General features: G+C 35.3%; 2 protein-coding genes across 2 annotated transcripts in view; one reads left to right on the forward strand and one right to left on the reverse strand.

Annotated features, from left to right (window-relative positions):
* LOC140166734 (synaptotagmin-12-like) overlaps positions 1–13379 on the forward strand; it is a 52468-nt gene extending 39089 nt beyond the window's left edge. The window contains 5 exon segments of the mRNA XM_072190233.1: positions 11035–11155; positions 11938–12022; positions 12024–12069; positions 13211–13311; positions 13313–13379. Coding sequence (XP_072046334.1) covers positions 11035–11155; positions 11938–12022; positions 12024–12069; positions 13211–13311; positions 13313–13379 — 420 coding nt within the window.
* A 6228-nt stretch (positions 13380–19607) lies between these two features.
* Positions 19608–20495, reverse strand: LOC140166735 (E3 ubiquitin-protein ligase TRIM56-like). The gene has a single exon (XM_072190234.1). It carries the CDS (start codon positions 20493–20495, stop codon positions 19608–19610), a length of 888 nt encoding a protein of 295 aa, XP_072046335.1.
* Positions 20496–24910: the final 4415 nt, after the last annotated feature.

The following is a 24910-nucleotide window of genomic DNA, read 5'->3' on the forward strand; positions in this document are numbered from 1 at the left end:
GTGGTTCTCTATATAGAATCCGCAAAGGCTCTCCGAATGAGCTTCCATGAACTCTTTTGAAGATTTAAGCGCACGGGTTCGCCATGGAAACTGTAGAGCTTTTTTTTTTTTCATTGAGTGGTGCATATTGTGCAGTTCACAACGTTAACATAATTCTCTCTGATGTAATGTACAGAACGACATTTATGTCATGTATAAAATGAAATTATGGTAATCTTAGAACAATTCTAGAATGTCCATGTAATTATCAGGATGATCCTAATGTGCTTATCTAACGTAGTTATTCAGTGTAATACATGGATGTAGATGTCATTATGTTAGAATACAAATCAACTACTTCCACAATAACAAATCATTCATGTAAATTTACATTATTTTATCCTAAAAAGCACGCTGTAGTCGATTTGTAACTTTTATTGAATTACTTGTTAGCCATATGGGGATGTTAAATAAAATCTCTCCTAGAGGTTGACATTTAGTCTGGTATTAATGTTTCCAAGTACCATATACAAAATTATCAAGATTATTAATGACTGGAGGCTATTGCCATAAACATTGCTCTGCATATTGCTTTGCGTTTTACATACCAATTACTTAAGCGTTAGGCATGTATCTGGATTAAACGTTGCAGAGAAATGTTCTCGACACAGTGGTATAAAATATGACACATCTACGAGATTTCGATACGAGCACAAAAATTTTATCAACGAAGTACTGCATGGTATCATTAGATCATTTTTAACACAACGCTTGCAGAATCCAGTTCTAAAATCAGTTTTATATTTACATGTTTATGATGATACTTTCTTCTTTAATCAATTTGGTGTAAATGCTTAGCAAAATACTGTCACTGTGTAGTACGACAAAAAGTATGATCCCAACATTTAATGGTTTCCTTCTACGTATTCCCATTAAAGGCATTAAAGGCACTACCTACTGGGTGGTCAGGTGACCAGAGGAGTGTAAACACTGCACTGAATTAAGACGCTGTAATATCAGTCTACACGGTGCTATATGTTGCACAATAAACATAATTATTATGTTTTGATGAATCCAAGTGTGTGAAAATATTGGATTATGTTTTGATGAATCCAAAAAATATTGGATAAAACATTAATGATAAAATTGGATGTTTTACGCCCAATGTTTATTGGTTTTGCTATGAGTTTTAAAATATTGGACTCGGCTACGTCTTGCTCAATATTTTAAACCTCATAGCTCGACCAATAAATATGGGCTCAATCGATCCAATTTTATATCAAAATACGATACACATACAATGTGTTAATACTGTTTCAAGAATGATAAAAAGCCGCTACGATTTAAAAATATATATTTTGAAATCGACAACAGTATAAAACTTCTTTACAAAAATCTCATATTTTACCACTGAAACCATGATGTATATATCTTCCGTACCTCTCAGTGCCGATACTTGTTCATCTTTAGCATTTAAGTAGGGGAATGTTCTCAAAAAATGCTTTTCGAAAAGAAAACATACAACCCACAAAAAAGAAGATGCAACAACAACAACACCATGCAAGTATCAAAGACGTGGCATTAACCTAGATTTAAATTCCGGGGTGTCTCTTGCAAGGAAATCTATTGATTACCTTGCTCTAGAATTAAAGGGTGTGTAATATAATTGTGTATATGAAGTTGAAGAACGCAGGAGTTTACACTATAGCTGCCCGGGATGTGTTTGCGTGTGTATGTGCCAGTTTGCTTCAAATAACTTCTTTTAATATACAAGTGAAAGTCGGTTTCCCTCCGTCTATGAGTTCAGCCTTTCTTTACATCAATATGACAGTGTACTATAGTTCAATCTAACAAAGGTGGTGAGATTAGTGACGTCATCCAAATGGTTTAGCTTAACGTTACCTGTACCTTAAAGAAAGTGTACATTCTTACTTCACTTCACACCTTGAGATTCGCTGAGGGTTTCTATTTGGCACTAAAGTGACCACATGAAAAAGCTGACCTATAGCCAAAGGCACTATGGGTTAATGTGTTATTATATATCTTTGTACAGTCATGTTGTTTCACATTTATGACACAGACCAAAGATAGAAACGTCTGGAGAGTAGTAGTGTTCGCAATGCTGGAAAGCGTAGACGACAGTCCCAAGAGGTAACCCGTGCCTGATACCTTTGGTATTAATATTGACAGTAAACATACACTCTTTGACTATAAAATCAGTTATTACCATCGATTAGGTTGAAAAAAGAATTAACTCAACACTTATTTACAACAGAGCTTTTATATTTAATTCAGTATGGCTCAGAATTTAGGAACCTTAATTTTTTCCCAAAATTGCATTTTTGAAACATTTGCGAAAAATGCTCAGATCTGTGATATCATGCAGCAGCTGTGATTGTAGTGATTGTATAATTCAAATATTTCTTTGACAAAAACGTTTCTTCTTTTAGGTGACTTTAACGTAGCATGAGCAGCCTTTCATAAGAGTATTATAAGTGTTTCCTTTTAAGACAACAGCCTGTTAAGAGTAAGCCCGAGTTTTAAATATCACTGCTGTTTTCTCTCCTTGTTACATAAAAGTGGTGGTAAAAGAAAATCCACTTTAAAAACATAAATATGTAAAAGTAACATTTTTCTATTTTCTACTTTGCATGTTCTTTATTAGAGTCAAATAAACGTTTGTAGTAAAAAAAAAGTATTGTTTGTAAGATACACCATCCATATATTTTGCATATGTTGGCTTTTACGTGTATATTTCATCACCTGTGTGTTTGTGAAACTAATAAGGTATCATGTAGGATGTAGAAAGCTTTAACATTCAATAAATTTAGTAATAAAAATGTGAAACCGCAACATTACATTAATGCACTTCAAATAATGTATCAATGCCCTTGAAACAATGCAATTGTTGACATAGAACCAAATCTACAGCACATATCAACTCATTTAGTAAAACATCAAGAGGGTATTTTGAGTGTTTTGTTGTGCAACCTTTTGCGTCATCCTATAAACATCACCCGACAATACCAAAAACAAAGGACCTTGATATTATACACTCTATTTATGAATACGATTTTGATGATAGGTGTTAAGTTCATTTAGAATTCAGCGTTTAGGTGACGCCAGCAGATACCTGAAAAGAGAATCATCTTCACATATAAATAGCAGTGAGCCTACTATCTATCACGGATACCCTCCAACAGGGGAAACCATTGACAGTAACGTACGTGGTCTGAATGTATATCAGTTCTGCGCTCAAGGTTTCTGAAGATTATACACACTTTAATATCTGATCGAAATCCACAGTCTGCGCTCTACTTAAGAAATAAAGGGTAATGCATGATCCTTTACACGAAAATAATGTGTCCGAGGCAGTAAAACGTAAATAATGGGTGAGGCGCAGCCGAACCCATTATTTAAACGTTTTTACTGCCGAGGACACATTATTTGCGTGTAAAGGATAATGCTGCACCCTTTATTTCTATTCTATTACCACAAAATAGTGTGATTTAAAGAGAAAATATCAATTTTTTTGCCCAAATATTTCAAGTTGTTTACCTGAAGGTGGATCGCATATGCACATTCCAATAACACAAACTAACATTCCATTCTCCCCTATAAGCAGGTATGCACATACAATAACACACCCCTGACATTCCATTCTCCCCTACATAAGCAGGTGTGCTGTGCGCTCTGCTGTGCGCTGTGATGATAGAAGAACATAAAGTTCGTTGCCCTTGACACTTTATCGCTAATTAATGGTCTGTCACGTGACGCGTTTCAACAAATCACAGTGCGCGATTTTGAATAATGGGTCGTGGGGGTAATAGAATTGAATACAATGTATAGACAGTCATGCACCAGCATGGCATATTATGAGCAGCTACTTTACATGCACTGCTTAGAAGGTTCTTCTTTAGAAACACGATAAGTTTGTTGAGCACGGAGGGAAAGTTTCAGATTACTAAAAATAACTTCAATAGTGGAAAAATTAAATGTTGACAGATAGAGTAGAAAGGGACAATTCATTTACTTAGCACAGATTTAACGTATGGATTGCGTTGTATGTAATATGTCATACTCTAAATGGTGAAACGGTACCTACTGTTAGTGTGTAGTATTATTGTTATTTGGAAATTTAGCACTTTTTGCCATTTTGACAGAATTGACGAACCAATATGGACGCTATTTAATGTTTGTTCACTTTGTGAAGAGATAGAAGGTAGAAAAATCAAATGGAGTCTTTTTGACCAAATGCCCTTCTTGTACTAGGATTTTTGTTAGGTCTGTGCCCGGGGTCTGCGCACAGTCAAGATGGTAACTGTGCTTTATCTCTATAGGTATCTGTTCTGGAATAGGTATTTATGTCCTGGTTTGGGTTTACATGTCCCCTTCTGCGAAACGTTTTGCTGATCTTCCATTGAGGTATTGTCCAACGCATTCTGGTTACGTATACCTACATTTAGTCGAGGTGCCAGAGGATGTATAATATCTGTCACATCTGTTCAGGATCCAAGGAACTTGTACATAACATGCTGATTTTTATACCCACCAGTTGCCATTGATTTATGTAAAAGACCGCATACAAGATCCACCTAATTTGTAGCTTAATGACAATTATAATTTAGAAGATCCAATGTTACTTTTGGAAGAAGCATGTGTTTCAATAATCATTGATATAGCCAATAATGAACAGATTTAAAACGCATGCCAATTTGATTTTCCTAGAATGTTTGACATGTCGTTAGAAATTTGATCAAAAACAAAAATAGAATGTCATCGCTTTATTGGCAATATAGTAACAGCACGTCCAAAAAGATGCGTGTTTCCAAGTTCTTTCATACTCCCTTGTGAGCAAAGTTTCATCACATTTCTAGTTTACGATATTTTAAACAAATTGTAAAAAATGTTGTAATAGTGTGTCAAAAAAAGCAGACTATGCCAAATATATATCAAAGTTCCCAGTGTCGCAGAAATCGATGCTTTCACCATAGAGTAGCATTTTGTTCACCAAGTAAAGACCAATCAAATCATCAACATTTAAAGTATAAATTCACCATAATGTTATTACTTTAGGTTAATAGCAATATTCAAATAGTTCAAAATGAGCAAGCTACTAGGTAAGCATATAGTGACACGATCTGGTTCATGGGGGCCAAAGGAGGCATTTTTGAAAATTGAGTTACTGTAATTATTACATTCCACCTACAATAGGCTATCATTTACTGAAAACACCAAAGGTCTAGCATACTTGGATCTAAGGTTATGAAGTTTTTTGATGTATATTTTCTTATGTGTTTTATTATGTTTAACTCCATATTATTACCTTTATCTCAGTTTCAAATTTGCCGCCTTTGGCCCCCATGGACCAGATCGTGTCATAATTAAACTTTTGGTATTATTGAAACAATCACAGCGTTTGAATGTGCTAAGAAACCCTATGGGTCGTATTTGACGAAAGTTGGGTAAATTTTGGGTACCAATCAAATCACATTCAGCAATCTCTCGGTAACTTACGTTATAGTAATGCATACACATTTTTTATTTGTTTTTCATTTGGATTATCTCAGGAGCCATTGTCAAATGAGAATCTGCCTTATCTTAAACTTTCTTCTTCCTTCTTATTTCATGTATATTCTTGTTCTGTTTTTTCTGTTTCATTCTCGTAATCTCATTTCAGTTATTGAGATCGTGTCCACCCCTAATTGTCATCATTCTGCGGCAAACCTCTCTGTACAATACTCATGTGGGTGATGACCATCTTCTGAAATCAGAACAGCGTAGCAGCGTAGTCTGGTAATTCATGACAACGAATATAATTTCCTCTGTGTATCCATTGTAAATCCTCATGTAAATGCCCTCTTGGCCGCCAGACAACTCACATTTTGTAAATATCAGCAAATGTGTCAATTCATTTTAAAGTGAGTCGAAGTATTATGTTTGCAATATGGAAATATAGATGGGAAAATAACGAATTCATGCAGACAATACAAGTCATTAATACACACCTATGACGTCGCGCTATTGTTTTACCGCTCCATTATTTTCCACGAATGATGGAGCGATGATTACAATAACACGCCATTCGTAAATGCCTTTTTCTTTTTTCTGAAAAGCAAATACTTTTCAGGGAAAAAGTACTGGCATTTACGAATGTAATGTTAATAACAATTGCACTTTCGAAAAGCGACTATTTGCGTAAAGTGCAGTATTGTTATCATCACTTCATTCATGCAAAACAATGATACGAAAAACAACAAAACTATGATTTTCATTAATACAATAAATTAAGGAAGCGGATAGCAACATTTGCACATTATTGTTATGGGACATGAGAGCACATCAGACATATCGAATTACATGCTGAATACGAGGATTGTCCTTCTGATATAAAAAATAATAATAATAATTTTGATTTTGTGATATTCGTGATATAATACGAATTTTATGGCAAATTATTAAAATTTCATATTTTTTAATTTAACAGTCCTCGAAGTAAACTTTATAAATCTAATGATATGTAATGAAACTGTAGGCCTATGTAGCTGGGATGAAAAGCCGACTATCAATTGAAAATTTTGACCTTTCATATTGAACATAAACATTTTTTCCAAAAAGACCTACATTTTTTAGTGTTTTGAGGAAAAAATCTATATCTTTAATAATGAAGGTCAAAATTTGCATATGATGGACAGCTGTTCATCCCAACTTCATAATCTTTAGGTGCATATCGTTAGATTTATACAATTTACTTTTTTACAATTTCAATTTTTAATAATTTGCCATAAAATGTGTAATGTATATATCGCGAATTTAATAAGAATCAAAATTATTTGATATCAGAAGGACATTCCTCGTGTTCAAAATCCAATTCGATGTGTCTGATTTGCTCTCAGGTCCCACAAAAATATATATACACGTGAAAACGTCGCTATCCGAGCCCTTAAACATAAATTTACAATGCAATCTGTGAAAAGTAAGGCAAGATCAAAACGGGCAGGTTAAAAGTTGTATATACTTATTATGCAAGATGTGTTTTACCCTCACTTTGAAAATGCTTATTTAGGCTTCACTTAGTAAGCCCGTAACTTTAAATTATTTGGACATTTCTTTCTACGCTTACTGTTTTTTATAACATTGTTTTGTTCTTTATATCTTTATACGTTTTCAGTGGCTTGGGCCCTACGTTTAATTTGTTACATTTTGGGCAACATTGCTACATAATACACATTATGTATCATGTATTTAGGCCTATGTATCTGTTTATTTTTAAATCGTTTGCTTTGGGCATGTTTAATAATGATAAAAGCCACAGTAGGTCTATTTTCTGTATAATTTTTATTTCACTTTAGTACATCTGATGTTTCATCTGATAGTATTTTGGCATATTTGAATATTTACTTACATCGATCAGTAGGCCTATCCGATAATTAAATATTATAATGTTAGGGACGCTCCAGTTGATTTCGGGAGGGGGACTGGAAGTTGAGCTTTTATTTCGCGTAGGAAGCGGCGAAGTTTGTTTGTTGTTTTTTGCCGCCGAAGTTCAGGGCCATAATAGGCCTAGGTAAAATGGGTTGTAATAAGGCCAACCAAATAAAACAAAGTATACACATTTAAAATTTTCGTACCTTACTTCGGCTTAAAGTAGAATCATACCTGATTTAGGTCCTTCCTTCGATACATATGCTGCGAATCAACGATATATATCCTCGGAATGATTCCATCACAAAATTATAATTACTAATATCCAAGATAGATAAATAGTGTCCATAATTGCAAGGTTGTCCAAAATCGAACAATCGAGTCATAGAGAAGAGTATCATTGCTCAGGTATAGCGGCAGGTCTAGCTTTCTTGAGGTACAAAACTGCAATGATCTGCATTTAACTATTTCATATTAACCTATGACCATTTTGCCAATTTTCTTTATTATGCAAAATAGAGACCGAAACGCAACTACTTCAATCATGTCAATAGTTAACACATTAGAAGTGGGCATAAAGAACTATTGATTGTACCTCTAATCACTTTAATGATTTTACGAATCTACGTTTATTCAATTTGGGTAACAAACATTTTAGATCTTTATAATTCAAGAACGTGGTTACGGATGATTTGAACTAAACACCTGGATCGTGATATGATGGGTAATTCTATAGAAATTTTACATAAAGCTGAGTCCGTGTATTTTTCACCCGCACCTAGTACGATCATTCTATTAGTGTATTTGATAGTGTATTGTGAGCAATTGATCAATTTGTAAAGAGCACCAAATTTCAATAACACTCCATTCGTGGAAAATAATGGAGCGGTAACACAATAGCGCGACGTCATAGGTGTGTATTAAGTCGGTTAATGGCCGCGGATTAGAACACTAGCGGATAAGAATGGCTTCGTCGCTCCGCGACTCAGCCATTCTTATTCGCTAATGTTCTAATCCGCGGCCATTATCCTATACGTAACCTCATGGGGATAAGGATTCTTATCCTGTTTACGTTTGGAATTGGGTTGACTAGGCTAGATGAGATTCCAAATGAAACCAGTCAAGATTCATCAACTCAAATTTCTCGGCCATATACTGCGTCTTGAAGATGGCGAGTCTGTGAAAGAATATACGCTTTATATTCCACCACATGAGAAGAGGAAACCGGGACGGCCGCGCACGCTGTACTTACAGTATGTCCAGCACCTCCTGGGAGATACTGAAGGGATGCTGCAGCCAAACAAAATTGTTTCGCTTGCCCAAGATCGCATTAGTTGGAGAAAGCTTGTAGTCGCCTACACCGCAGCCGACTGATGATGATGAGATGAGAGGCAACTTTTTGAAATATGTTCTCAAGATATCAAGAGCTATCTAATATGAATCACTGAAACAATACTAAGCTTGTTTGTATATACTCATTTAATGAATTTAATTATTTCATTAGAATTTAAAAAATTTTGAAAAAAAAAAGGAATTAAAACCTATCGTCTGCGGTCGACACCCGCGCGGAGAGAGTTAAATCTTGTCATGTATAATAATGACGATATAAAACAATACGAAGGTCCTATACATTGTAGTTAATATGTCATAGTTTCAAAATCAATGTATTTTTTGAATGACTTTTATGGTATATATTAACATGGGAATATAAATTCAGGCCATATAGACCGCAAGATGATACAGGGTTCAAAAGAAATAACTCCCCCCTTAAAATTACAAAACATATCTTTACATAACTTGACATATATTTTGTTGATTTGAAAAATTCAAAAAGCTGTGAATAGAGAAATCGTTTTTCAACCCTCCGAAGGTTGTTTCATTTGCAACAACAATATTTTTGGTCAAAAATAATGACATTTTCCAAAAATGATGCGTTTAGAAAAAGTTGCACTTTACCACATTATGAACAAAACGTTCTCAATATTAATGTTACGGTTGATTTAATTCTTGTTTTTGTCCTTCACCTTTCTGTCTCTGATCCTTCAGGCACCCATGCAACCATCATTCAGTGAAAAACAAAAATTTGTTGGAGTTAATGTTGGCGTAAAATAAGATTTTCTTTGAAGTTTTTAATCAGCAGTTGTTTCAAAATGATAAAATCAATAGGAAGGAGAAATGAGCTCTCCACGCATAAATTTGACCAAAAGGGTGAATATTTACCTAGATTGGGTCAGTTGAAGCATCTTTCATTTTGATTTAAAATGATGGCTTTCTTGGATAGATGTGTAACACTCATGATATGGCCACAGGAGATTGGCTGCATGCAGTTAATTTTAGGTTTGAAAGGGAAGAAAGGGCTGGTCAGTGTTATCTGAGTGATTGTAGTTAAAAATAAATTATGGTTATATCGTCACTGTAAGAGATAATGTCAATATGCATTTGCTCATCTTATTTAGTTTTGGTCGTCTTGGATTCTCCTGGCTTGTGTACATTGTATACAAAGAAAAGCGTCTCTCCATATCATATACCATCAATTCTAGCTTACACCGTTTGAGTCTTAATTAAATGAAGGATCTTCATGGACGCTGATTTACCACCTAGAAGCAGGGTTCCAATTTCAAGCTCAATTTTGTATAAGGTTATAAGCAACCTATTTTGAACATTATAGCCCGGGCATCAAAGTCACTCCTTTTAAAGAAACAATCAAATTCCTTTCTGGGAGAGCGTGGCGCAATGGTTAGGGCCTATTTGCCTTTAGTGCATGAGGTCCCGGGTTCAATTCCCGGCGGTGGCGATTTGCTGGGATATTGACTTGGGATATTGACTTGAATTAATTGGCAACCTCTGTAGATTAAATTCAGACCTCCGCTCTCCCCATGGTTTATTTAGAATTGGGTAAATGAATCATGAAAGCACTCCGTCCTTCCGAGGGGACGTTAAGCCGTCGGTCCCGTGTGCAGAGAGCCATACCTGTACATGTATCTCGCAGCCAGTTTCGAAAAGAGTAGGGTGTTAACCCCTGACTGTTCCCAACCCGTCCCGGTGTTCAAAAGGACCCCAATGGAAATAAGCTTCAATAGAGGCTTTCTTGGGTTATCCAGGTTTATCAAAACCCGAACAAATCAAATCAAATCAAATTCTCATGTATCAATATTAAAGATGGCCTTTAATCAACTTGGTTGAGTTGGTTGCCTTTTGTACATCCTCTCCCTAAACGTTTTTGACTATGTATACCAACACGGGGTTGGCTGAAAACAAATAGAGGGCGTACCACTTTTCAAGGTCATGCTAAAATTATTGTCGTTCAAACTGGTCAAAAGTTTCAAAGTCAACTCAGTTATCTTGACCTTGATACTGGTTCACCCAGTTGGCATGTAAGGTGATTTCAAGATCAAGTCGATATGACCGCAGGTTGTGGTGGAGAAAGCTAAGTAGAAAATCTGCCTCGTGACATTTTTTACCAAGCATTTTATTAACATGTAACCTTTCCTTAGAAGTGTCAAAACGGATAAAAAAAACTTGTGCCTAGTTCATTTATACCAACCGTAATATAATCGGTTACTGTAGGCATTTGAAACTAAAATGTATCACACCTTTTACCATCTCTGTTACTCTGTTTATATTTTGCAGAAACAAACCTATCTGGGAGATATTCTGTTTTCATTGAGCTACCTCCCGACAGCCGAACGTCTGACGGTGGTAGTTGTAAAAGCCAGAAACCTGAAATGGTCTGACAAGAAAGTTGTAGCAGGTGGGTAACAAAAGTTGTGTCAATAATAGTGGGAATATGGCGGGAAAAGAGGCAGGTGTATTAACACATTTTGAATAATACTGACAAGAAAACATGATGGCTAAAGAAAACACTGTCGTAGTGTGTATCGCCTTCCGTTTAAAGACCTCGACCAGCAATTTACTGTCACTTTTCTGATGTCCTTTGTAAATGGTCAAACTATTACGACAAAATAAATCTGACATTCCGCCGAGCTTCAAATTTAACTTTTTAAAAGTCAAGGTTGATGATATTCAGAATGTATATCTACACCATTCAGAAAAAATAGACAGGGTTTCATGCCCGGATGCCATGAGACATCTACGTCATCTCAGACTTTAGTAAATTAGTGTATTACTTATTGCTTATAACTGAGATCAAATGTCACTCGGATTGAAATAGGCCTATATAAATTTGTGTGGTCAGATGGATAGCCTATATCGCCATGTTACAACAGGAATTAGGTATATGCGACAGTATTGATACTGCTTATAGGAATTTGGGCGGAATATTCACATTTTATCTCCACACTTCAAAATCATTATTTGTCTTTTAAACACCAAACTAAGTATTTGGAATATATTTTTTCATATTGTTTGAATAATATACGGCGGCTCTATTTTTTCCCAGGGACTATGTTATGCAAACACATATACGTGGTAATTTGAGAATTCGTACAGAATGTATATTATTCGATGAAGTCGTCAAGTTTTATGTATCCAAGAAAGTATCAAACATTAACGACAGTTTTCTTATTTCAACAGATCCATTTGTGAAAGTGTACCTTCTTCAAAAATGCAAGAAAAGCAGCAAATAGAAGACATCTGCGAAAAGAGGGGATAATTGCCCTATACAACGAAGCCATGGTGTACTCAGTACCGGCTAATATCCTAGATGTAAGTTGCATGCACATTACGCTGGAAACGCTTTTATTTAAGCGGATTTTATAACCTGTTTTTAGGAAGGGATTTCCTTTACACATACCCGATCTACGTGCCGTCAAAATATGCCAGGGATTAAAAAACTCAATATATCCCACGGGAATTTTACACTTTAATAAAACTGTTTTACCGAAGCAGTATGCAAGATATCAAATATTTGGGCACTTGTCCCATAAGGGAGTTTGTACTATTAACAGCTTGTTTGGTGTTTTCCCTTTCAACAGGCTTTTAGGTATTTTTATATTCAACATGTTTGTTTAGTCATTTAAATACACAATTGTATTCACAAAAGCAATTTTCTGGTCAAAACATCAAGAAATTCAATAATTCGATTTCCTATTTTTACAACACACTTTTCCCACGACATTTGTCGCCGGCATGTTAATCAAAATTATAATGTGCATGCAATGTTATTGCAATCTCGATTGCTACGGTTACACCAACGGTTCAATAAGCCACTCAAATGCCATGGCGAATACCGAGCGATCTCAAATATAATATTCCACTTTGCTATTCTTCCCACTCTTATGGTTACCTTAAAGAGGAAGCCCCTCCAGAGCACTTCGTCTGGGGAGAACAAAACCTGCCTGGTTGTAGAATTAATCAGTGACAAGGTTATATCTGATTTAGATAGGTGTTAATTGGTTAATTGATGCAAAAATATTAAAACATCAATTAGCAGCCGTCAAATTTAGAGATAACCGTGTCACTGACTAATTTGATAACCACTAATAGGCAAGTTTGGTTCACCCCAGAAAAACTGCGCTGGCGGGGCTTCTTCTTTAATATTGCTATATGCATCCGGTCTTCTACCTTGTAACCGTTTTTAAATGTTTTCTATATGTGACCGTACACCACGAATGAGCCGTAAATGTCCTCAATTGTATTCTGAGTTACAGTGTAAAATGGGCGTGAAGGTCATATTCATAGGTATTTCAATTTGGTGCTACGTGTATCTCATTAAATGAGGTACACGTAGCACCAAATTGAGGTACCTATGAATACGACCTTCATGCCCATTTTACACTGTAACTCAGAATACAATTGAGGACATTTACGGCTCATTCGTGGTGTACGGTCACATATATGTTCACAGAAGGTAACGTTGAGGATAACTGCGGCAGAGAATAGTGGTGGTGGAAAGACTCCCAGTATTGGTCACGTGCTCATTGGACCAAATTCAAAAGGTGCGCCCTTATCACTGGAACCAAATGATGATGTCCTTACGAAAACCAGTGGCTATGTGGCATCCGCTTAGGAAATAAACAAAATGCAAATCCCTTTGAGTTACACCTTTTCAGTGTAAATTTTTTTTTTCTCGGCCAAATGAAAAGCAATAATTTCCATTTTTCAGTAAATGTCGAGAAAAACTGTAATGCTTGATACTGTATTTTTTTTCAGATCCTAGTGTTAAACTTCAACTGTTAGGCTTCAACTCTGCCCGCGAGCCTTTTTTTGGATCAACCTTTTAGCTTTTCAAAGTAATATAGTTGGCTAACGAAGGATTTTTCCCAACTTTCTAACGCACATCACCGTGAGCGATATGTCATAGTTTTGTCAGAATTTCCGTTTTGATTTCACCATTTTTTACTGCCGGCTGAAAATTTTTCAAAATCAACGCGTGAAATCTGAGGCATTGTAAATCGATATCCCTGGGTGCCATTATGAAGACCGGCCTGGCTACAGTGTGGCCAGAACTTCAATATAGCAAAGAAATTCCCAGGCCTAGCGCTCCTATGACACTGTGAGTGAATAATTATTTGATTTCATCATCACCGTGATCATCGAACCAATGTGTTGAAATTTGCTTCTCCTCAAAACAACTTTGCCCAACATTTGGTAAAAAAATCAACAATCTTACACGCAATTGGGCAATATTTTAAACAAAACTTTCATTTACAAAACATAAATATTACGCTGCATGTTTTATCAAGCAAACTGTTTGGAACTTCCAAATAACCTTCGTAACATCCCCAGACTTTCGTTACCGTATTTAAACGCCAGCTCAAAACCAATTCTTGTAAATTGATTGTTTTTTTTTATGTTTGTTTGTCAATTTCATGCTTTACGTGCTTTGAGTTCCTCATCGGAAGAGATTGTGCCTTATAAGAACCATTCATTATCATTGTTAACTTAAACCTGTTCAAGCAAGTAATTAAAAGTGCTTGCCTAAAAACTGGATGTTAATACTTGACCTGTGTTTCAATTGTCATGAAGGTGACTGGGTATGGTGCCGTTTGTTTGTGTTTGTTTGAAATTGCTTTTGAAAACCAGCGAAAGTCATAAGAAAGCAGCCAAAACAATACAAGGTTAAACATGGAAGTTTATAAAAAAAACTATTAAATAACCTAAAGGAAAAAAAACAACACATTTGTGTGAGTACCACCCCAAAGTTTCCCTACATACACCCCCTACTACCCACCTCACACACCTCTGCACCCACCCCACCCCCAAAGGCCTATACATAACATTACATACCGTACCGGTATAATAATATTTATATAGCACGTTATAGCTATACATTTAAAAGGTATAGCGCTATTATGACAAATAGGCCTACATGTCAAATAAAAACATATCCGAACACAAGTCTGAAGGGTGTAATGATAATACCAACCCGCGATGGGGGGGGTCATACAAAATTCACCTGGAGATAGGAGGGACAGAAAATTAAAATCCCCTATAATAACACACTAATTTTTCTAGGTTTGGACAGTACAACGTACGGACTAATCTAGGTAAACAAACAGACAAATGGTCGACGACATAATCATGGAAACCATAATTTGCCATTGCAGGCTATCACCATGATCACGGAAGTAAATATCCAAAATTCACTTTAATTTACCAAAGCACCTAAATGTGACCGTCCACCACGAATGAGCCGTAAATGTCCTCAATTGTATTCTGAGTTACAGTAAAATGGGCATGAAGGTCGTATTCATAGGTACCTCAATTTGGTGCTACGTGTACCTCATTTAATGAGATACACGTAGCACCAAATTGAAATACCTATGAATATGACCTTCATGCCCATTTTACACTGTAACTCAGAATACAGTTGAGGACATTTACGGCTCATTCGTGGTGTACGGTCACAAATGGGAGATTTGGGCTACAAAATCGCCCGTCGAGTAAGCTTGCTTTCAATGCAGGAGAGACCTAGATTAGGGCAATTGAATTATCGACTATTATGCTGCTTGCTTTCGAGATAAAGTACTGAGTTTGAGATTTTAGGAGCATGACGTGAACAAATTTGAAATCAAAACGGAAATTCTGACAAAACATTAGTAGATAGACCCACACGATGTGCTTTACAGAGGTGGGAAATATCTTTCCTTAACGAATTGTATTAGTTTGAAACGCTAAAAAATGAATTCCGAAAAAAGCTCGTGGACGGATGTAAGGCCTATAAAATTCAAAAATCTTACACTAAACGACACAATTTCATACCTAATTTTAACACCAGGATTTTTAAAAAAATGTATATCCAAGCACTGCACTATGTTTTTAACTGACATTACTGAAGAAAAAAAAAATGCTTTATATTTGACCGAGAAAATTAATTTCATAGCAAAAAGGTGTATATTTGAATTGTGCTGATTTTAACATGTATCGATCGACTTTTAGCGCGACTATGCATTTCTAAAGAATCGGATGTCCAGCGTTCTAGCTGCATACTTATTAAGAGGACGAGTCAATAACCATCTGGCCATTGACGTCCGGGATCATTAAACGCAGGTGCATTTGAATTACATTCCAGTAATATGTATACTTACACATCAAAGTTAACACTATTGAAAAAAAAAGATGGGCTACACGCTGATTTTTAGATTTTTATGATTCGGGTATAGAATAGAAATACAACAATACGTGTACAATACAATATCGATTACGTCCAAATTCAGTCGCCCGGAATTTTTTTCTGTGACACCCTGTATTGCAAATTAACATGATGATAGTAACGCGGTTTATTTACCATAGAACACACACAAAAAAACATAAATTAAAGTGAAAAATTGCGTCTCCACCTCCCGCCGTGAGAATCGATCTTGTTAATTGCCGGTACTCGATGCTATTGTTATAATTGGTAATAACTTCTAGTCCAGCTACGATTAATGTATTCGGTGACCAAACTAATTAACCACTTGCGCAAAGCACTTGAAATTGGCCACCGCAAATTGCTGTTTGAATGCACGATCAATTTCGGGGTCATGCTTCTCCGTCCAGGTCTTTGAAATTCATCGGGTAGCTCCACACCACTCTTCGCCATACATACATTCTCCCAGCCACATTTCCCTAACATAATATGAAATTTAAAAAAAATAACTGAAATTCAAATTGTCAGAGGCGCCGCGCCGGCGGGGTTCGAACCCACGCTGTACTGAGCCGCTATAATGTACTCCTATACGATATTGACATAACACCAGCGCCTTAGACCGCTCGGCTATCAGGCGTGATGGTGTCATGATGAAAAATTTAAAAATATAATCACAACTTCATTACTACAACATACCAAGTGACAAGCAAAAACGTACCATATTTTGGAATTGTATTTGTTTAAAAACATTAATGCGTATTAATAGCGCTCAATTGTTGATAACTACGTGTTTTATATACAGAAATATAACAATAAATGAGGATATACACGCACAATAGTATATCGATTTTGATTCACACGTGCGCTACGAACTCGCCGTATACTAAAAGCATAGATTATCAATGTGGCGTGGCCTACCATTTTTCGTGTAGCTTCTTTTATACACGTCGATGTTTTCATCAATTATACAATTAATCCACATTAGACACATAATTTTATTTCAGGAAATAAAAGATTAGATTACGATAAAAACGAAACAGTAATCATTTGTTGGGTCTAATGTAATTTATACATGGAATTTTCAACGTTTTTTTCTATCGCCATTCTCGCTCAATTAAAAAAATATGTTGGCGTATATAAAATTGAAATAAAATTCTCTGCCTCATAAACGACATCAAATGTGCCACAATTGGGTATCACGAATCGTTTTATATGATGTGCAGTTAATATTCATATTTTCTTTTATACAGAGGATGCTTCAGTTTTGACAGGAAAAATATTTTCTTGAAAACCATCTCACTCGGTTATTTTAAAACGGTAACCACGCTTCCCTAGAATGTGCAATAAATTAGCATTAAAAATTTTCTTATTCTAACAGCAAGCGTTTCTAAAATGCAGTATGGCGAAATGTGGTGTAGGGTAGCTCTATCGGGTCTAAAACACAACTCTCCCTTAAAAATCCTGGATCCGCCTCTGGGCCTTTACTGAACATTTACTCACTAGTCTAGTTGAATTGTAAAAGAGGTAAAATTTACCACTCATAAGTATTAGCCAAGTTATTGATAATAGGGAAAGTGATGTGATAATCGGATCAACTACCATATCAATAGGTGAAAACAAATTTTGAATATACCGCGTTGCACTGGTACGTTCACGTACATCTACATTTAACCATATTATGCTGATCACTCGCACCAGATTAGTATCTTTGAAAAGACCGGTATTGTACTCAATCTATGATTGCAGACATAAACAGGTATGGCAGGTGATGAGTGTAACATGCTTGTGGTGCAGCGCGATATAGTCATAATTGTTTTCACCTATTGCTATGGTAGTCAATCAGACTTATTACGTCACTTCGCCAGCGTATTAAACTACACTTAAAATTTCAAAACTTAAGATCAGGAAGGTGTAACAATACCTCGTGCTCACTCTCATATACAAAATTCCTGTGATAATATGAATCCCCGTTATGAGTAATTTACTCAATTTTGAATGGACTGCCTTTCATTTCAGTACCATTTATTTTAACACGTACTAGTTGTGAGCCCCTATATGCCCCGGGCTATATGCATAATATGCAATTGTATATGTGCCATCATTGTTATCCTGTACATGCAACGAGTCTCCATCTAGTACAGCTTCTACATCAGCATTGCCAAATGTAAGCTTACGGCCACTGGCATCTACAGTTTGAACTATGGCTTTCTTCCAGCCATTTTCATCTTGCCGTTCCAATTGAATGGTACATTGATGTTGGTCAACCTCGAACAAAGTATTGAATGGGCTGCCAGTTATTTCAATTCCATTTATATAAACATATAATGGTTGATGTGAGCCCCCATATGAGTAGTAGTCAATTGTATATGTGCCATCATTGTTATCCTGTACATGTCGGAAGTTTCTATCTTGTATAGCTGTTACCGTGGCACTGCCAATGGTCAACTTATTGCCATTGGCATCTACAGTTTGAACTATGGCTTTCTTCCAGTCACGTCTATATACTAAGTCCTAAAAGTGCGTATACACCTTGCTTAGCCTCACGTCCACCTTGCACTTCCAATTTAATGCTAGATTTCTGTGGATAAACCTTTTGTAGCGTATCGAATGGACTACCTACCATTTCAGTTTCATTTATCTTAACATGTAGTAGCGGTGATTCCCCATGTGAGGTATAGACAACTGCATATGTGCCATTATTGTTGTCCTGTACATGCAGTAAATCTCCTCCTTGTGTAGCTTCTACCTTGGTGCCACCAATTAACATTCTTTGTCCATCACAATCTACACTTTCAACAATGGCTCTACGCTTCTGCTTATAACCACTTGCAAGTCCTAGCTGAATGGTACATTGCTGTGGATCAACCTGTAATTTCCATCTGATATCACACAAATCCTTTGAGTCTTGAATTTGTGCCTTGGCTGAATAATGCTTTTCAGTGAAATCAAAATCCGTTTTATCTGATGCTGTCTTGGGTAGCTCTGCTATTTCTAGTTCGTTCAGTCTCTCCATGATTTGGTTATGTGAGGTTAAGAGCTGCGTAGGATGACTCATATCACATGATTGATTAGCAAACTCACAGGCACTGGTCATTTGTGACCGTCCACGGCGAATGAGCCGTAAATTCCTCCCCCGGACAATTTTGTTTTATTTCGTGTTTAAAAAATAAACATCATAAACTTAAAAATGGTATATCATTTGACTTCAAACGATATCCAGAAGCGGAGTTATGGTTAGTTAAACTTTGCGCCTTCAACAAAATTATAGCTTTTTTCGTTTCTATGTGTGTCTCTTTTTTCAACATTGCCGGCAATAAATATCAAACAGTCATAATTGGCGGTCATTTCAAATCATCCCCAAGTCAACGAGGTTTAAGAAGTGTTCTCTCATTGTTAATTGTTGGTTATGCATATACCTATACAAATAACCCACCACTTGAAAAGGATTTAGCAAAAGCAAACAAAGACCAGAGCTATTAAAAGTTCTATAGCCATCTAAGGTAGAAGCTTATTATCCACTTCAATAATAGGATTATTGATTGGTGTTGTGACTTTCAAAATAAGACGGATGTCGCGCCAGCTTAAGTGACCGATGAATACGACCTTCGTACACATTTTACACCATAACTCAGAATACAATTTAGGGAATTTACGGCTCGTTTGTGCTGCCGGGTCACATTTGGGCAGTGAGAAAGTCTATGGATTCAATTCTTGAAGTCAAATGATCCATCTCTGTTTCATACATATTTTCCAAGCGTGTTTGAGCTTTCTTGCAGTTAGTATCAAATTCAATATGTAACTTTTGAGTCAATTTTTGTATTTCTTCTTCTTTCTTTTTGAAGTTCACTGTCAAAGTATGTTGCTGTTCTTCAGCTACTAATCGTTTGCGTGCTAATTCCTGGTTTCTTTCGTTTATTCTTGTGGATGAAAGCAGTATATCGGCAACTATTTTCTCAATAGCACCTGATAGCTCAATAAGGTCATGACCCCGATGGTCAATAAGGCCACATGTTGCGCAAACTGACACTTTGCAGTTAACTTCTTGGCAGTACATAGTCATATCTTGTTTTGGGTGTTTTGTACAATACTGCTGCTGTTGCATCATGGGATTGCATTTCTTGGCTTGTAGTTCTTCAATTGTCACAAGCTGATGATGTTGCATGAAGCGCATATCTTGATGATTATCAGTACATCTCTGACACTGAAACGAGCCGCAGTCGTGACAAAACCTCACAGCTGGATCATCTCTCTTGCAATTCCCACAGGTTACTTCCAGACTAAAGATATGTTGGTACTCTTTCAAGTTTTCCACAATGAAGTTATTAGGAAGGCTGTCCACAGTTCCTCCTGGTAAGGTGATTAGTTTGCGACATTTTGGACAGTCAAACTTTGACCTCTTACCAGCAATGCGTTGTAAACAAGATTTGCAGTAGGTATGTAGACAGGGCAAACATTTGGCTTGATGTTCGTCGTGATCATATGGCTCAGCACAAATGGAGCAAGTTAAGAACTCGTCTTTGAATTCTTCCTTCATTTGGGTTGGTGACAAAGAAACAGCCATGTTGTTAACTTGATATATACTAACGCAGTAATTGATTCAAGAAACAAGTACGCGATGAGAGCTCGTAACGTAACGTAACGTAATGATATTGATATTATCATATTTGCTATATCACTGAATGGTACAAACTGATAAGAATTGCAACACTTTGGACCTTGACTGATAGTCCTTTACACCACGTGATGAGATCTCTCCGATAGACCAAATTAGAATTGAACGTCGAACACTTATTTGCTTAATTGTATTGGAATTACTTTTAAAGGCATGGAGTTCAAAAACTCATACTCAACAAAAACTCATATTGTGAGCCTTGTCGCTAAATGCAGATTACTGAACTATGTCATTTGAATGATATCAATATTGATTCTTTGACATGCCTGTGTATGTGGGGGTGTGTATGTGTATGTGTGTGCTGAAGGGGCGGTCAATAAGTTCGTAGAACATGGTACTTGAAAGAGTACTAGCAAAATTCTTTTTATCTCACTCTTGAATATGGTAACTGCATATCTTAATAGACCCGTCTCAAATTTTCTTGAAAAATTCTATGTCGACCAAATGTAAGTCTAATTCCGATTGCTCAATGAGCAATTCAGTGAAGGCTTACCAGCTCACCAGTAAACCTGTAAACGTTTGAAATAGTTTAAGGCGTGGGGTATGGGCGAACTTGAAGAACAGGTATCTGGAGAGGGGAAGCAACGAGTTACCCCAAATATCCATATATGTCACGATTTAGGACAGAAAAATTTGAGGATACAATAATTTAAAAGTTTATAAAATACAAATTTAAACGTTAACATACCAAAATACTAGTAACCGGCTTAAAAATTTAGCAGTTAAAATCCTAAACGCGGCAACTTCAGAATTTTCCAGTTAAAAAACCTAAAAACGGCCACTTCAGAATTTTGCTTCCTACATAAATTTCACTTTCAAGATTCCAGAAACGCCCACTTCACACATTTGCTCACCCTACATAGATTTTTGGCACTTCAAACGTCTACTTTGTCGGCCAGAAAAATTTACGGTCTTGCAAACCCTGCCGGTCACACAACCTTCCGGCCTCTCAAAACATCAACATTTATCCAAGTTTTCAACACTTCCAAAATGCTTCACATATTACATTCGTCCTTTCAAATTCGACACTTTTCCCGATTTCCAACACTTTCACTACTACACACACCATTCACACATTCAAGAAACATTTTACTTTCAAAATGCCTCACAACACTTTCACTACATTCAAAAATTAGAATTAGTTTGTTCAAAATCGACACTTTTCCCTGTTTTCCACACTTTTAAACTGCTTCACATTAACAATTTCAAAACCGACACTTTTCCTGATTTTCAACACTTTTACTATATTCACAAATTAGAATTAGTTTTTTTCAAAATCGACACTTTTCCATGTTTTCAACACTTTAAACTGCTTCACAAATTACAATTGTTAATTTTAAAATCAACACTTTTCCCGATTTTCAACACTTTTTACTATATTTAGAATTTGTTTTTTCAAAATCGACACTTTTCCATGTTTTCAACACTTTTAAACTGCTTCACAAATTACAATTGTTAATTTCAAAATCAACACTTTTCCCGATTTTCAACACTTTTACTATATTCAAAAATTAGAATTACTTTGTTCAAAATCGACACTTTTCCCTGTTTTCCACACTTTTAAACTGCTTCACATTCGCAATTTCAAAATCGACACTTTTCCTGATTTTCTGTCGGCCAGAAAAATTTACGGTCTTGCAAACCCTGCCGGTCACACAACCTTCCGGCCTCTCAAAACATCAACATTTATCCAAGTTTTCAACACTTCCAAAATGCTTCACATATTACATTCGTCTTTTCAAATTCGACACTTTTCCTGATTTCCAACACTTTCACTACTACACACACCATTCACACATTCAAGAAACATTTTACTTTCAAAATGCCTCACAACACTTTCACTACATTCAAAATTAGAATTAGTTTGTTCAAAATCGACACTTTTCCCTGTTTTCCACACTTTTAAACTGCTTCACATTAACAATTTCAAAACCGACACTTTTCCTGATTTTCAACACTTTTACTATATTCACAAATTAGAATTAGTTTTTTCAAAATCGACACTTTTCCATGTTTTCAACACTTTAAACTGCTTCACAAATTACAATTGTTAATTTTAAAATCAACACTTTTCCCGATTTTCAACACTTTTTACTATATTTAGAATTTGTTTTTTCAAAATCGACACTTTTCCATGTTTTCAACACTTTTAAACTGCTTCACAAATTACAATTGTTAATTTCAAAGTCAACACTTTTCCCGATTTTCAACACTTTTACTATATTCAAAAATTAGAATTACTTTGTTCAAAATCGACACTTTTCCCTGTTTTCCACACTTTTAAACTGCTTCACATTCGCAATTTCAAAATCTACACTTTTCCATGTTTTCAACACTTTTATACTGCTTCAAAAATTACAATTGTTAATTTTAAAGTCAACACTTTTTCCGATTTTCAACACTTTTACTATATTCAAAAATTAGAATTACTTTGTTCAAAATCGACACTTTTCCCTGTTTTCCACACTTTTAAACTGCTTCACATTCGCAATTTCAAAATCTACACTTTTCCATGTTTTCAACACTTTTATACTGCTTCAAAAATTACAATTGTTAATTTTAAAATCAACACTTTTCCCGATTTTCAACACTTTTTACTATATTTAGAATTTGTTTTTTCAAAATCGACACTTTTCCATGTTTTCAACACTTTTAAACTGCTTCACAAATTACAATTGTTAATTTCAAAATCAACACTTTTCCCGATTTTCAACACTTTTACTATATTCAAAAATTAGAATTACTTTGTTCAAAATCGACACTTTTCCCTGTTTTCCACACTTTTAAACTGCTTCACATTCGCAATTTCAAAATCGACACTTTTCCTGATTTTCTGTCGGCCAGAAAAATTTACGGTCTTGCAAACCCTGCCGGTCACACAACCTTCCGGCCTCTCAAAACATCAACATTTATCCAAGTTTTCAACACTTCCAAAATGCTTCACATATTACATTCGTCTTTTCAAATTCGACACTTTTCCCGATTTCCAACACTTTCACTACTACACACACCATTCACACATTCAAGAAACATTTTACTTTCAAAATGCCTCACAACACTTTCACTACATTCAAAAATTAGAATTAGTTTGTTCAAAATCGACACTTTTCCCTGTTTTCCACACTTTTAAACTGCTTCACATTAACAATTTCAAAACCGACACTTTTCCTGATTTTCAACACTTTTACTATATTCACAAATTAGAATTAGTTTTTTTCAAAATCGACACTTTTCCATGTTTTCAACACTTTAAACTGCTTCACAAATTACAATTGTTAATTTTAAAATCAACACTTTTCCCGATTTTCAACACTTTTTACTATATTTAGAATTTGTTTTTTTAAAATCGACACTTTTCCATGTTTTCAACACTTTTAAACTGCTTCACAAATTACAATTGTTAATTTCAAAGTCAACACTTTTCCCGATTTTCAACACTTTTACTATATTCAAAAATTAGAATTACTTTGTTCAAAATCGACCCTTTTCCCTGTTTTCCACACTTTTAAACTGCTTCACATTCGCAATTTCAAAATCTACACTTTTCCATGTTTTCAACACTTTTATACTGCTTCAAAAATTACAATTGTTAATTTTAAAGTCAACACTTTTTCCGATTTTCAACACTTTTACTATATTCAAAAATTAGAATTAGTTTTTTCAAAATCGACACTTTTCCATGTTTTCAACACTTTTAAACTGCTTCACAAATTACAATTGTTAATTTCAAAATCAACACTTTTCCCGATTTTCAACACTTTTACTATATTCAAAAATTAGAATTACTTTGTTCAAAATCGACACTTTTCCCTGTTTTCCACACTTTTAAACTGCTTCACATTCGCAATTTCAAAATCGACACTTTTCCTGATTTTCAACACTTTTACTATATTCACAAAATTAAGAATTTTTTTTTTAAATCGACACTTTTCCATGTTTTCAACACTTTAAAACGGCTTCACAAGTTACAATTGTTAATCTTAAAATCAACACTTTTCCCGATTTTCAACACTTTTACTATATTCAAAAATAAGAATTAGTTTTTTTTTCAAAATCGACACTTTTCCATGTTTTCGACATTTGTAAACTGCTTCACAAATTAAAATTATTAATTTCAAAATCAACACTTTTCCCGATTTTCAACACTTTTACTATATTCAAAAATTAGAATTACTTTATTCAAAATCGACACTTTTCCCTGTTTTCGGCACTTTTAAACTGCTTCACATTCGCAATTTCAAAATCGACCCTCTTCCTTATTTTCAACACTTTTACTATATTCACAAATTAGAATTAGTTTTTTC

The sequence above is a fragment of the Amphiura filiformis genome, chromosome 12, assembly GCF_039555335.1.
Source record: "Amphiura filiformis chromosome 12, Afil_fr2py, whole genome shotgun sequence".
In the NCBI taxonomy this organism is placed as follows: domain Eukaryota; kingdom Metazoa; phylum Echinodermata; class Ophiuroidea; order Amphilepidida; family Amphiuridae; genus Amphiura; species Amphiura filiformis.

Excerpts from the sequence above, each read along its gene's own strand:
- LOC140166735 (XM_072190234.1), bottom strand. The coding sequence starts at position 20,495 with ATGGCTGTTTCTTTGTCACCAACCCAAATGAAGGAAGAATTCAAAGAC.